Below are 15898 nucleotides of genomic sequence, written 5' to 3'. Positions count from 1 at the left end.
TATTTTCATTTCATGCTTTCACATCCTAGATGTTAATTCTACTAAAGTTAATTATAATTAATTCGAAAAGTAGCGAATAAATGAAAAATTATTTACATTCAATTTTTGACGATGTACGTACTTCAATTCCAAACTCGAGTGCAATGGATAGAAAAATATTTCTATACGACATTCAATTACAATTGCAAAGACCACGTTGAAGACGAGAGTTTCTACTCGTTTTCTATTCATAGAGTTACATCGATCCCATTCTCCATTCTCCCCTTTTGATTTCTGAGTCCCTTTTTTGTTCGCGAGTATAGCTTTGTTGAAGGGAACCTCCATCTACAACACCTCCTTGCTGAAATTATGATTCTTCAACACTGAAGGAATCAAAATTATGCTGAAGAGAGGAAGAAATATGAATATCTTTGCTCTCACATTAGTTTTTTGCTTCTTCCTTCCCTTTCTCTATGCAAGACCCCAAGAAAATGACGGATTCTCTCATTCAGAACCCACTAATTGGACTAACAGAAAAATAGTGGACGCCAAAGGAGGACCTCAATCTCTGATTTGGGTGGTTCAGCTCTCTGATCTCCATTTCAGTGTTCACCATCCCGACAGAGCTCTCCAATTCAGGGACTTTGTTGGGCCTGCTCTTGCCACGATCAATCCTTCCCTCGTTCTTATCACCGGTGATCTCACAGGTTCTGCTCTCTCTGTTTTCATTTCATGTATATTCCTCTTATTCTATGATATTTCTGTCTTGTTTTGCTCTTTCTGTTTGACTTTTTGTATATTATTCATAGTATCATGCCTCTAGAGTCATAGGCTTGGTGGTTGTTTCTACTGGTCGTGGTCTTCATAACTTTTCAGCTTGTGGTAAAACTTAATTTTTAATTGCTTTCGTTGGAATGTTTCTTACTATTTCTTCTGGTTCATTTCTCTTTTTTGATGATGGCTAAAGCCTAAACATAACAAGAGTTCTGGGACCTTGTGGTAGAATGTGTTGGGATTCTTCAACCTGAAACTCAGAAAATTTCAACAAACGGAAAGAACCGAGACAATCTCTGATATATGTATAGTATTGAAAGTAAATCCAAGAGTCTCACAAGACAATGTCAACCGAAGAACAATACAAACGATAAGGAAATAACAATGAAACAGTAAGCAAATGATAAAAATCCCAGCTCCTTCAAGAAGGCTGGAGCTGGTGGCTTCTCCTTCCAAAAGCTCACAGCAGCATTTTTACCAAATAAAACCTACTTTCAGCAATCCCCAAAACATTCCTTAAATACCAACATCAGGGTCCCCTCATCCTCATCAGTTTTCTTCCTCTCCAATGTCCTTCCAAGAGCTGTCTTTTGTGCAATGCCCATCTTACCCTTGCGTTTATAGGTATGGATAATGGGGGGTCTAACAGAATGTTGTAAGGGTTGCTGCAGAATGTCTTTTCATTTTAATCATTTTTGAACGAGCTTAAAGCTCAAGGGAGGGATAGTGATAGGTATCGATTTTAAGTATGAATATCCAGTAGTATATTACTAGTAAAATCAGTAGAAACAGAATTGAGGAGATCTCAATTCGATTACAAGAAGTCGTCACAATCTCTCTTGCTTTCTCCGCTCAAGAAATGCAAGCACTCTTTCAGTCTCCAAAAAGCTACCCAACAGTTTCCCGCCTAAACCCTTTTATAACATCTCTCACCGACTTCCTATTCTCTCAACCACTTCTAACCAACTTTCTAATAAAAGGGTTATTACAAAAATGCCATCCCCACTAATTCTTTCTCTTATTCCTTCTGCTGTACTGGAACAATATTGGAGGTCTAACAGATAGACCATTATTCGAAATACAAACAGGGAGATAATGACCTATGCATAACATGATAACAAATGACCAGCTATAAGTGATGCAAATGGTCAAAATGTAAAAGAAAAATATTCAACGAAAATTGGTAATAACTGCATCATGGTTTATGATATCTCCTACATCATGTCATCCAAACATGTTCAATTGTACTTGCCAATGAGGATAAATGAGCCTACAATTCTTTTCTTTTCTTTTCTTTTCTTTTCTTTTGCTTTTTATTTTTGAGTTCATCTTACAGTTCTTAATGGCAAAAATTAGAAATAGGACCTTGAATTTTTTGATATGGTAGGTTGCATGCAGATTTTTGAGTAGCACTAGTATCGCTAAGGAATGTGGACTCCAGCTATCCTATTCACACTACTAAACCTATCTAGTGTAGAAACTTGATCTTCCTAATCCTTTAGAAGTCACAAACGATGTCAAAAAGATGTTACAACCTTTGAGATTTTTCCTATATTTATCAGATGGCAAAAGTAAGGACTTGTTAACAATGATACAAATTGAGGAGGAATGGATTGAATATCAAAATGTAATGGAAGAAGTTATAACACAAAGTGGACTAGACAAAAGCATCTTCTTTGACCTCAGAGGAAATCATGATAAATTTGGTGTTCCGACTGTTGGTGGTTCGTTTGATTACTTTTCAAACTATAGCATCAGTGGGCAGCTGGGAAGAAATGCAAATGTGTATAGTGTCACTCTTCAGGTTAGTTATTATCTTTGATGAGGTTTGTGGTGAGTACATGTACTTGTATTATCATTGTTTTTTCTTTTTCTTGAGAAGGAAACCAGCCTCTTTATTAATAATAATAAATCACAAAGTACATAAGGTTTATGCAAAGAGCTAAACAAAAAGAGACCATAGGATCAGCAGACGCACCCTGACATCTTAACTAGGTTCTCATCATATCCAACAAAAATACAGCCTAAAGATAAGGTCTTTCAAGAAAACAACAAGCATGTGCTGTAAAGCCAAAAAACTAAAACAACATGGAAAAAACAGCAGCAGCACAAAAGAGTAGACAAGAATCTTTCAGTGATGACTGCGATTTGTGAAGAAGATGGCTACTAGTGCTCCGGAAAAATGAGGACCTGCCAATTGAGACTGATTTCTTGGATGGAGAATGCTTCAAAGTCTTTGTGTAGAATACACCTAGCTGCAACGTCCTATTAGCTATCTCAAAGTCTTCCAACCAATACATTTCCTTATTGCGGAAGTTTCTTTGGTTTTGTTCAAACCAAATGTCTGTGAACACAGCCTTTGATAAGTTTGCCCAAATTAGTCTCAGTTTTTTCTTTAAAATGGGCCACAACAAAACTTGCTGTACATTTAGGCTAAAAGATTCTCCAAAAACCCAATCTACTTCAAAAATTGAGAAGAACTTCCACCAACAATTTGCAGAGTAGGAACAAGTTGAAAACAGATGCAGTAAATCTTCTCCTCCTTGCTTGCACAGTGGACATCTTGAGGGTGATAAGCAGCTGTTTGGTAACTTTCTTTGCATGACTGAAGAGCAATTCAGGAGTCCAGAAATCATAACCCATTTGAGGATGCGTTATCATTGTTCTCTAATATAGTCCTTTTGTAGACTGAGGAAAGTACATCCTCTCAGGACTATGGTAAGAATTATGGCATAAATAAGGCAGCCCTGTCGGAAGATTGAACTTACTCTTTGCCAAGCGCATCAAGTATTCAACCTTCCAACAACCTCTATTATCCATTTTTTTTAATAGGAAACAACCTCTGTTATCCTATAAATCTATCCCACTAGAATTCTTAAATTTTACTTTTTTAATAGGAAACAACAACCTATAAATCTATCCCAGAACAACAATCCATTTTTTTTTAATAGGAAAAAACAACCTCTGTTATCCTATAAATCTATCCCACAAGAATTCTTAAATTTTGACAGTCTTGTGTTCATAATGTATTTCAAGTCAACTACCATTTGTACACATGGAATATTTTGGTATATTAAGAACTCTTCTATTTGGGTGTCCTTTTAAGTTGAACTTTTTGGGGCTAGAAATGAACACTTAAAATGCCAGATAATTCTGGACCAGTCACGTTCAAGAAGTAAAAGGTTTACTTAATATTTGGTGAATGGGGATTTATGCACTTTAAAATTGGAACTTATCCTCATCGTTTGAACTGTAAATTAACTTAATTTACTATAAGTGCAAAATGGCGACACTCATGTAAAATGGCTCTTCTTGGGGTTTATTTATTTACTTTATATATTAAATTGCCAAACAATGTAATTTTCTGTGTATTTCACAAAGAGAGAAGGATTTCCTTAAATAGAAGAACAAACTATTACAAAGAAGGAAAATGTAAATTTGGCAAATATAATACAACCAATACTATAAAAATAATACAAGAAAGGAAACAATCAACATATATACATATATTTCTGTGTATTCTTCTAGTTAAAGGATTGCTTCTTATCCAAAGAAAAAAAGGTTGTTCATGTTGATACTCTTTATCTTCAAGAATATACCTGCAATCAACTGTGTTAAACACTGGAACTTCATTGATTTAAAATTTTGTTTTGCTTATCTTGGATCTGAATATAACTATGAGATTTGATTTGTTGAACTTTTGGAATCAAAAATACCTGTCATTCGCTAATTGTTGACTAAAGAAGAGCACATATTAATAATGTATTTTGTTCCGTCATTCAGGATGGTCAAGAGAAGTACCTCTTTGTTGGATTTGACAGCACCATGTCTGTTGGTTTGAGAGGGCCATCAAATGTCTTTGGGCATCCAACTGATCAGCTATTAACTGACTTAGATTTGGAACTCTCTCAATGGGATTCGTCGGCAACTGATCCAGTAACTAAGATTTCCTTTGGGCATTTTCCTCTCTCATTCTCAGCTTCCACCCTCTCAGGAAAGAGTCTGAGAGATACATTTTTGAAACATTCTTTATCAGCTTACTTATGCGGGCATCTCCATACAAGGTTTGGCAAAAACTTGAAGAGGCATCATCATTCAAATTCTAATTTTTTGTTACAGAATTTTTTCCAGTTTAATGTGCACGAAATATCTTCTGGAAGTATCGCCAACTGTTCACTTGAAGCTCCACCAGTTCAAGAATTCTGGGAGTGGGAGATGGGTGACTGGAGAAAGAGTAGGGCCATGCGAATTTTGGCCATTGATGGTGGTTATGTGTCATATGTTGACATTGACTTTAAGACAGAAATTAAGAAAACTATTTTGTTACCAACATTTCCATTAGATTCACGTTTCATGTCAAGATCTTCATCACCTTATGAATATAAATGCCATTTTGTGGCTTCTTCAGCTTATGAAAATATAAGATCACTTGTTTTTTCTAGTTCTTCTATTGTATCTGTGGTGGCTAGAATATACGACTCTAATCCTGGAACTCTCAGTTTGATTCTAGAAGCACCTATGAGTAGAATGCCCGTAGATAATATCTCAAGAGGAGATCTTTACACTGCTCCATGGAATTACAAAGCCTTTGAAGATCCATCTCCTGATAGATATTATTTGCAAATAGAAGCAATTGATATTGCAGGAAGGTCAACTTTATCTGACTTGAGGCCATTTTCTATCAATGGTCTGACTGCAAAGGTGTCCTGGACATGGAACGAGTTCAGGGTTATGGGAATTCAATGGGCTGCCTTATATTACCCAGTACTCTGGTCGACTCTGTTTATAATGCTTTCAATGCTAATTCTGCCAAAAGCAATTCTTATTTTTTCAAAGAAGCAGTACACTTACAACAATTTGAAGCTGAATAGGAGCTTTCTGAATTGCATGGCATGGGCTATACAGGAGCTTAGCAAGATACCCATGGTATGGTTCTGCATTGTAGGTTACCTAATCTACCTTATATCATTTCCATGGTTCATTGGGAAAGTCTTCACAGATGGAAAGGACTGGGGATACATGACCTATATGGGATGGGTGGTCAAAACTTCGAATAAATCAGAGAAATATAGATATATTGGTTCTCCAGATATATTGGTGGTGGTTCTTTCCCATCTTCTTTTTGTGGTTTACCCTGCTATTTTCATCATGGTTGTTATTGCTGTTGAAAGAGGAGTCTATGTGGACCATTTCCTCTCTCTTTTGGCAAAGAAAGAAGATGATTATGACTACAATAATAAGAGGCCTGAATCATTTGACTTGAAAAGCAGTGGAAGGTTTAGTTTTTTGTTTAGATGGAGGTGGATACGGAAATTTCTTCTGATCATTTGTGCACTTGTATGTTGGAAGCATTTTTTGGTAAGTCATTTATCAAATAATATAATCCTTAATCATTATTATATGTGCAAAAGTTTTAGTTTTTCTTGAAATGAAAAATAAATGACCTATGAGATGCTACCTATTTAAATTATTAATACCGATTACATGAATTTCAATTGCCTACTCCATAATTTCATATATATTCATGGTATGGCTAAAGAGTCTTATATTTATTTCTGGCATGTCTCTTTGGAAGTTATTCACTATAACTGTAAATAATTTCAGGCTAAAAAGTTGAAATGAAATAGGACTTGAAAGTTCTCTCAAACATTTGTTCTCGTTTGTTGCATATCACTAATACATAGGATTTTTCTGCCTATAGTTTATTTCCCATCTTTTTGGAAGGAAAGAAAACTTTTAATTGATATAATGAAAAGAGACTAATGCTCCAAAATACAGGATACAAGTAAAAATACTAAAAGCAGGACAACTACAATTGAACAATACAAATCGAAATCAAGCAGAGACAAATATCTTGAATGACAAAATTCATGAAAAATTTAAAAAAGAAACACCAAGAGTAAGCATTAAGTCTTCCTACAATATGCCGTTTAGCTCCTTGTTATAAAACAGTGTATATTAGGTTGTCCACTATGCTACCAACAAATTGGTATAAGAGCTAAGTAAAAATCGAACAATCTGGTCTGGTTCACTCACATTTCAAGGGAGAAATTATGATTACAGCAGTCAGTATGAAGTTATTACTTAAATCGTTAAACTTTTATAGTAATATTGAGGAGACTTTGAAGAACCTGAGGTTGACAATGAGATATGCTAGCACAAAGAAATGTTTTGAATGAGGAGTAGAAGGAAGATAGACACTGCAAAATTATCCAACATTTTTTCCGTTGATATTCGTGAGTGTCCAAGCCAACTTATGTGCACCTTGACTTATTTCATGGGACAACCTGTCTGACCCTACAACATTTGGGTGTTAAAGGAAACTCGTAGGAAATTAGTTCTTAGGTAGGTTGCTACCTTGGATTGAATCCATGACTTCTTAGTTAGTTATTGAGACTATGTCTATCTTTTTATCACTAGATCAATCCATGGTGGTTTTATCAAGTAGTCGAAAGGTTAAGATTTAAGCAGATATTGTGGTATTGTTAGGTAGGTTGCCAACAATATTCAAGCAGATATTGTGGAAACAAGCCAATGGTTATCCAAGTATATTAGGGGAGGATAATGACTAGCGTACTTAGAATACTAGTCTGTTTTAGATAATATGACTTAATAACATCAGTTCGTTCTACAATGTTTGGTCATTCGTTAAGTTCTATGTTCTTTTTTAGAGAAGCAAAACTTTTTATTGAATAAATGAAAAGAGATCTCTACAAAGGAGAGAGTACCGATGGAAATAAAAAAGCAATGCAGATATGATGTAAATCAAACGTAAGATTTAGTAAAAATGCACCAAGTTGAAGCTTAAAAGCGTTTGGATTCAAACAAAGCAACTCAAGCAAAGCATTTTCCTACAAAATTCTTCTGATCCTTTCCAACTCCAAATAACTTTGACGGCATGAACCCAAATAAATGTGAGCTTTTTCATGCATGAACCAACAAAAAGCTGATAAAACTTCTAGATATGGAGATGACAGTGGAGCTCATGCCAACAAAAATGTAAACTGACTGCAAGAGAGATTCAGGCCTGAAAACAACCAATTGGAAGTTTCTCGAGACGGGACCCTGATGAATAATTCTAAATCACTTCCAAAATACTGTTAAGTGTTACAAAATGAAGAAAAGGTCTTCAATTCAAGAAATCATTTGTGCAAATCAATAAAATGTGACAAAATGGAAATAAATTTTGAGTGAGTGTAGAACTTTCTTTAATCTTCAATTTGCTTTCCTAAATGACCATTGGCTTCCATCTGAAATTTGTATCTCTAAAAATCCAAGACAAAAGTCTCCTTGAAGCGATAAGAATGATCATTATAAGGCCGCTTAACTCTTCCTCTTGGTGCACCACACGAAGGTATTTCAGTTGAAAGGTCAATATTTGAGCAGATGTTTTGACTATTAGGCCACAAACTATAGGAACTCGTTCCATGGGAAGTACTCGGACCTCTTGTTACATAAAAAACAAGAGACTCAATATCAAATTAGAATTAAGTCAAGGAAATTAAAGCATAGATATGACTATCTGGGAATTTTAACCTAGAAAATATAGCACTTTTATGGTGCTATCAAACACCTCCAACTTAGATCATTGGGATTTTGATAACCTATCTTGGTCCCTATTCTTTAGAAGATGCTTGAAAGAAGATGAAATTGCACAATTCCAATCCTTACTATCTCTCCTCTCACCTGAAAAAGTGAGATTTTGAAGATTATAAATTTTGGTCAATTGACCATCAAGGTTGTTACACTATTAAAATCTTTTTTGGTGCACCTACTTTCTGCCTCCCCAATGGATAAACGATTATTTAAAGCTTTATGGAAATCAAACAGCCCTCAGAGAGTTAATATTCTGATTTGGATCATGCTTTTTGGGTCTCTTAACTGTGCAGATATTCTGCAGAAGAAGTCCCCTAGCAAGTGCCTTCTGCCTTTGGTTTGCCCTCTTTGTATGGAGGCCAATGAGACTCTACTCCACCTCTTTTTGCTCTGATCCTTTACATCCTTCTGCTGGAATAGTCTTTTTTCCATCCTCAATATTGCTTGGGTTTTTGATGGATCCCTTAGTTCCTCGGTGCTTCAGCTTCTGGAGGGTTCGTCTCTACCAAAGAAGCCTTGGTTAATATGGATAAATCTGTCTAAAGCTCTTCTTGCTGAATTATGGTTTGAGCGAAACCAATGGATTTTTCACGATAAGGAAAGACCAAGATCAGAAATTATTTGCTCCTCAGAGTGTAATGCGGCAGCTTGGTGTTCTTTAAACAAGGAGTTTGTGAATTACTCCATTGAAGATATCTGTCTCAATTGAGCTGTTTTCCTCTCTCGACCAGTCCTTTAGCTTCCGTTAGTGACTTCGTCTGCAATTTTCACAGCTTGGTTTCTCCCCTTTGGCAAGCCTCCTTCTGAGTTTAATTCGTTTTGTTTTTTGATTACACAGTAGCTGTTTTTAGGCTCTGTTTCTGTACTGTTTTGGTTCAGTGTTTTCTATTATTTCCTTTGTCTCGGCCTCCTGTATTAAGCTGAACACTGATTATTAATATTTTGTTTTTCATTCTGGTTTTAATTGGGATATGATATATGATATTTTGGTGCTAAGGGGTGTCAACCTAGTTGAGATGTTCGGGTGCGCCTCCTGATCCCCTTGCTTTTTGCTCTCTAGGCTTCTTTGTTACACTCATTGTATAACTCTCTTGTACCTTGAGTTCTATTATTAATAAAGAAGTTTGTCTCTGTTTCAAGAAAAATATCACCAATAGTGCAAGGTAAAGTAAATTTACCAAGATCTCTACATTTTTACGGGACATTTCTTTTTGATAGAACCGAAATGTTAGTGCTTACTGTCACTTTTTCTTTTTTTCTTAGCTTGCCTCTTTTTTGTGTAAAGCTCCTTTAGAAATTAACGTAACTTGGAATTTGTTGAATTGCATTTAGGAGGGGAATATTGATTTGCACATTTCTGAATACCTCTAAAAACCCTTCATCTTTGCTAGCCTCTTTCCTTTCGGGTGTCAATCTACTAGGAAAGAGAGCTTTAGGAATATAATTAGGAATCATGGGTAAGGAATTCCCACGAACCTTTGTTGAAGACAATGAGTCTTTTGTTTCATTTTTCTCACCATTCTTTTTCTCGTTTTCAATTTTAGAAGGAAGAGGGTTGGAGCAATCATCCGGCATTCTAGTGGTTGGAGGTAGGCTCTTTCCACTTCTAAGAGTTATTGCACTAACATTGGCATACTTCGGTTAGGCGAGCAATTTACCTTTGGTTTCTAATTTGCTTACAACCGTTGCTAACTGTGTTATTTGGTTGCCAAGTTAGTGAAGCCAGTCCTTGTTTCAAGTTGCAATGATTTGCTCTCTTGAGAAAGTTGTATAGAATCCTTTTGTAATTGGTGTATCTCCTGTTAGAAGAAGTTGTTGGATTGGAAGACCTTGATTCGTGTTGCCCTCAATATCCATATCTCAAGTGTGGATGGTCTCTCCATTCGACGTTGTACGTGTTACTATGGGGATCGTACTTTCTTTATGACCTTGGGGCATTTGTTTGTTAGGTGCCCAAGCACTCCGCAAACACTGCAAACCATAACTTGTTAATTTGCTCACTTTACAATTTGTGTAACAAGAGAAGTTAAATTAGACAAGTGAGATCTAAGTTCGTTTAGCTTTTTAGAAGATGAAAAATCCACATCGGTTGCTCTATTCCCAAAGTTTTGAGAATTTTCCACCAGGGTAGAGATTGGATTGCTTGCTTCCGACGGAGTCTTGTCAGCAACAGCACCACCGGCGGCTGCATCTATTGTGTTTCGGTCTGAGGCTAACAAACCAGAGTAGAAATATTGAATTAAATATTGGTCCGAGATTTGGTGATGTGGGAAATTCGCACATAACTCTTTGTATCTCTCCCACTATTCGACCAAAGATTCTCCCATGACTTGTCTTATATGGTAGATCTCTTTTCTAATACTGTGGGCCCTCAAAGGTGAGAGGAACTTTTATAGAAATTTCATTTTCAACTTGTTCCATGTTATTGATTGGGAGGAAGGTAATAAAGCCATCTCTTCGCACCATTGGTTAGAAAACGGAAAGACCCTCAAATTTAGTTTTTCTTCAGTAACTATGTGAGGTTTCATTCTGTTACAAACCATGCGAAAATCTTTCAAATGTTTGCGCGGAACTCCTTTTAAAGATTCGCTAGAGGTGTATTAGCCTTAGCTTTAACTCGAACGAAATGGTGGTCTCCAGATAAACGGTGCAAAATGGTTTTTGCGTTAGGTTTGGGTATGCTAGTTCTCTCAAGGTTCTTTCTTTTGTTTCACCCATTTCTTATCTTCTTGGAACTCCCTGTGCTCGAAACTTTTCTTGAACTTCATCTTGATGAAGCCTTTCTTCTCTTCTTTCCTTTCAGATTTGCCTCTCCTCCCGAGTAATATCTACACAAGAATCAAACTCAAGACTCCTAGAGGAGTGGGTCAAACACCAAAGAAAATAAAATCATGCACAATCTCTCTTTTGATTTTTTCTTTTAGAATTCAAAATTTTGACCGAAAACTTGGAACTTATTACCAAAATTCCTCGGCAATGTCACCAACTTACTCGTAGTAAAATAGAGCAATGTCATTCAAAGAATGTAAATGTGATTAAAGATCACTCAATCCACAACCAATAAAGATAATTTATAAACCCAACCTTAATTAATCAAGAAACTAACTAAAAAGATAGTAAAGAGGAAGTTAGGGGTCGAACCTAGGGAATTTTGTTTAGACAATCAAATCTTTAATCAAACAATCAAGAATTCTAATTGGGTTTTTGATAAAATTTGGGCACAAATGTTAAACCCTTTCTCTCAGTCAATAATAAACCTGGGAATGAGTATTTTTAACCAACCTTCCTATATTGAATAAATAACATATTGCAATTAAAATCAATTCACAACTAGTTAATTCAAGAAACTAATTAAACACATATAATGAACAAGAATTGCATCAAGATTCATACTAAACTTATCAAATGCATTTTCTTATTAGCGGTTTCCATGCCTCCTTTAAGTTTGCATTAGGTTTCAATGTTGTGACATTTGAAAGTAAGGAAAATCTCTATATTGAGAATAATTAATTAATTGAATTCAAATTTGATCATGCAAGAAAAGACGAAGGAAATAATTCAAGAATCACCAATTATCAATCTTGATTAAAAAGTTATGCTTAGCGCCATTACAAATTAAACAAAAATTCATGCTCATAATTGATCAAGTCATTCAAACAAGAACTCATACAAAATTAGAATTGGAATTCAATTAAAAATTGAAATTAATGTGCAATTAAAACATAAATTCCTAAGAAAGATTAAACTAAAAACTCATTCCTTAGAAGGTACCTTTTAGTTCTTTCCTGATCTTGGTGTAGCATCAAGAGGAAAGTTGAACACAAAAGACATCTTCAAGAGTGAGAGATTTTATTGATGAATTTAGAGTGATAAAATACAATTTAGAGTGCTCTAACTATTTGGGATTGAACGTGGGAGGTGAATCATGAAGAAAAAACAAAGAAAGAGGGACTTATAACAATTTGGGGTCAAATGCGTGCAAAAGCGTGCTTTGAAGGTCAGACAAAATTCGTAGCGCTGCAGTGCTACGCATAACCATCTTTGACGTCGTGACACTGCTCGAAAATGTTGCGGTTTAGGGCACCGTTGCAAGCGGTGTCAATATGGAGAAAATTAGGATTTTGGCCTTGAACTTCGTTTAGCTTGTTTTCACTTGTTTTAACTTGGAATTGAGTCGTTTTTGCTTCGTTGGACTTCTTTGCTTCCCTAGATCAATATTTCTTACAAAATAAGGGAATTAATGCATACATGTGACTATCTCGGGAAGTTTAGCCTAGAAAATATAGCACTTTTATGGTGCTATAACTCTATTGCGACAATAAAGCGGCTGTCAGCATAGCTAATAACCATGTACAACATGATAGAACAAAACATGTGGAGATTGACAAACACTTTATAAAAGAGAAATTGGAGAATGACAGGATCTGTATTTCGTATATTCCATCTTGTCAACAAGTTGCTGATGTTCTCACCAAAGAGTTACTCAGGCCAAGTTTTGCCTCATGTGTTAGCAAGTTGAGTTTGACATTTACACCCCAACTTGAGGGAGGCCGATGGAAATAAGGGGCTTTGCTGATAGTTTGTAGCCTCGGGGGTATTTTAGTATTTTACTTTACTTCAAGTTTATTTCTTTATAGGCTTTGTTTCAGAGACCTTTTGTTACTATTCTATAGGAGTTATTTTACATGGAGTCTCTTTTTGTAGGGGGAGGTATTTTTTGTGGGTTGAGTTTTTTGTATGTTCACGTATTCTTTCATTTTTTCAATGAAAGTTGTTTTTGTAAGAAAGAAATTGTAAAGTTAGGTATTTGATGCTTTCTCAGATTAAAGTATAAATAACCCAGCGATTGATGGATGACATCAGAATAGCATCAGAAACAAAATAAAGAAAAAAATGCAAAGCTAGGGACTTGATGCCTTCACAGGTTCAAAGTATAAATTACTAAGTGATAGATAGATGACATCATAATAGCGTCAGCTAATCTCCTACCCTTCGATCCCCTGACATTTTGAAGTTGCCTACTTGTCACGGAGAAAGAATTCTCCTCCGGCTCCAACTAGCTTTATTTTATATGAATAATTGCTAGCATAAAAACTGTGGTCACAAAATTAGTGATCTTACCGAACTTAGGCTGATTTTGTATGTTTTCTCATCCTGTTTAGTACATACAATTAGTTATAAATGAAAACCTTTCGGTGTCATCTTGATTCCAAAATTTTTCGCTGTCGTCAATAATGAATGAAGTTGCTGACTCCCTTTAAAGGGAAAAACAAAACAATGCAATAAACTAATTTTGATTAACGCCATAAAATGAAAGTTGAAGAAAAGTTATGGACAAATATTTTCCAAGAAGTCATTTGAGTCCAGTATTCACTTTTGATTCCATTACCACCTTAAGGTCATTAGATTCAGGACTTATAATACTGTTACCAATTCATTGTGTTTTTATCACAGAATTGCAGGGCTGTTATGAAGGCTTATGAGATGAATCCTTTTCTCCACTTCCCTGTGTACTGCTTCGTAACACCATTGTTGTTGGGTTATGTTGCTTACCATACCAGAGGCATTCACTGAGCATGGACCGCCCTATTTACCCTGGACTTTTAGTCAGCTTCAGGTATTTTCTTCTTGAGCAGCAAGATAAGATATTATACAAAAAATATGCTTTTTCTGACATGATAGGGACCAACAGATTAGAAAGAACATACTTCTTGCTTGAAGCCCAACCATTAATAATATCTCCATTATGTTGCAGCAAATGGATCGAAACCGAAAATTAGGTCTTTAAAATTTTGCTGTATGTCTCTTGGAGTGTAGTGTGCTCCATAAACACATCTCTCGAACTATAGGTTCATTTAGAAGTTGTGCTATTTTTATTTGAGAACAAAATTTTTGGTTGTTTTGTAATGGTGGGGATTACTGTGTAAAAATCATTGTATACTATTCTCAATCTGGTGATGTTCGATGGAAAAAAATTCAATTGTTTTGAAAAAAATGAGTTATGCAGCTTTAAATCATTGTATACTTTCATTTTTTCTTTGATGGGTCTTTTTTCTTTTCTTTTCTTTTATTTATGTTTGTGTATTCTTTTACTTTTATATTTAAAGTTCGATTTATCGTTAAAAGAAAAAAGAGGCAATGAAGCTTCAAGTTGCTAAAAGAAGTATGGAGCTTTAAATCGGTAAAAATTATGGAGCTCTAATTAAAGTTTTATTTTGAAATTAAAGTTCAATTTATCTAAAAGGTTTTTGTTGGTGTCTTACCTTCAAATCAAAGATATTGTACAAATCTAAAGTATATCCTTCCTAATGCTATACAAGAAATATAACATTGGTTCAACTGTATATCAATACTTATTTAAAATACATTTTTATGTACATAAAAATTGTGTCAATGCTATATTTTCGTTCGGTTTTAGAATATTATATTAATGCAGTATTCAAATTATTCGTTTGCATTAACTAAATCTAATAAACTGATATTGGTTATTATTTATAAAGTTAAACATGTATGTAATTGATATAAAAGCTGGATCATGTTTAAAAAATTAAAAAAAAAAAAATAGTGTAGGGGTTTGGTTGGGTATCTTACTTCGGTGACACTACAAATACAATTCGTTTTGTAGATTGTTACAATTGTTGTGAAGTGTTACGAATGATATAACCTTGATCATTCATGTGTAGACATGAGCAAAGTATCCTATTAAAGAGTATGTAAGACTAGACCACAAAATTAATAGTCCCTCTTTATAACATTGTTACCAAAAGAGGCTTACATTTCATCAGGTGACCACAAGTGATTTGACCTCAATTCTAAGTGATTTGTGTACTTCTGTCTATTAGAGTAGTCCACTGATCTGTATGAGTGAGAGTGATCACCTTTCTTACTGTTCATAAATTGATGTGTTTATGAACAGAGCGTTGATGAGGAGCAGATAAGACATCGTGATAATTCATTGGAGAGGAAGCTAGAAGAAGGTTTCTTCAAAAGTTAGTATTTGATCTCTCTTTTCTTCTCTGAAAAATTATGTAGAAAAGTAGGCTTAAGGGTCCATGTGTATCCATGTTTCCGTCTTCTTTGTTACTATTAGGTTTTACAAACAAAATTTGAGACATAAGGCGTTTGTATGCATTCATTGTGAGAATTCCAATCTCTTCCATTGGTATCAGAGTTAAATCGTGTCTTAAAAATTTGTTTTGTTACTTAATTCTAGAATTGGTGAGTTCTATTCTACATTGCAAAAGTTAGTTGACAAAATTAAATAATTTCATGTTTTGGTACTTAGATTTATTGTTTTAATGAATGATTAAAGTTTTAAGGGCCCGTAGTTTGGAGCATTTAATTATTGCTATTGAGTATGTAAGTCTGTGTCGATTGTTGAGCATAGAATTTTCAAGAAATTGTTGAAATTTGAAGCAAAATCGAAAGAAGAATGAAGCAGGAAAAGGACTTTTGGCCGAAGCATTGATACAACATGCCATGCAATGGGTCACCTTGTCGTAACGCAGGACGGCATTTATTTTTTCATTCAATAAATGTCCCTTTTCAA

At 35.0% G+C, this 15898-nt stretch overlaps 1 protein-coding gene across 4 annotated transcripts; it reads left to right on the top strand.

Moving 5' to 3' along the window:
• Positions 1–158: 158 nt before the first annotated feature.
• LOC103485828 (putative metallophosphoesterase At3g03305) lies at positions 159–15898 on the top strand. Of its 4 annotated transcripts, none has more exons than XM_051084397.1 (5): positions 163–686; positions 2316–2557; positions 4537–6111; positions 13804–13966; positions 15266–15898. In XM_051084397.1, the coding sequence occupies exons 1-4, from the start codon at positions 380–382 to the stop codon at positions 13921–13923; spliced, it is 2244 nt and encodes a 747-aa protein (XP_050940354.1). In that variant the 5' UTR covers positions 163–379; the 3' UTR covers positions 13924–13966; positions 15266–15898. The 4 variants fall into 4 exon arrangements, with proteins under 4 accessions (XP_050940352.1, XP_050940354.1, XP_050940353.1 ...); XM_051084396.1 differs by lacking the exon at positions 15266–15898 and adding an exon at positions 14105–14299; XM_051084395.1 differs by lacking the exons at positions 13804–13966; positions 15266–15898 and adding an exon at positions 8643–9494 and having other exon boundaries at positions 159–686.

This window comes from Cucumis melo, chromosome 5, assembly GCF_025177605.1.
Source record: "Cucumis melo cultivar AY chromosome 5, USDA_Cmelo_AY_1.0, whole genome shotgun sequence".
Lineage (NCBI taxonomy): Eukaryota > Viridiplantae > Streptophyta > Magnoliopsida > Cucurbitales > Cucurbitaceae > Cucumis > Cucumis melo.
The sequence above is the reverse complement of the archived record's forward strand: the minus strand, read 5'-3'. Positions and strand labels throughout refer to the sequence as shown.

What these genes read in the sequence shown, in the direction of transcription:
- LOC103485828 (XM_051084395.1), top strand. Translation starts at nt 380, where the DNA reads ATGCTGAAGAGAGGAAGAAATATGAATATCTTTGCTCTCACATTAGTT. An exon ending in TATCACCGGTGATCTCACAG is followed by an intron (nt 687 to 2,315) that starts GTTCTGCTCTCT and finishes TATATTTATCAG; the next exon opens with ATGGCAAAAGTAAGGACTTG. An exon ending in TATGTTGGAAGCATTTTTTG is followed by an intron (nt 6,112 to 8,642) that starts GTAAGTCATTTA and finishes TTAACTGTGCAG; the next exon opens with ATATTCTGCAGAAGAAGTCC.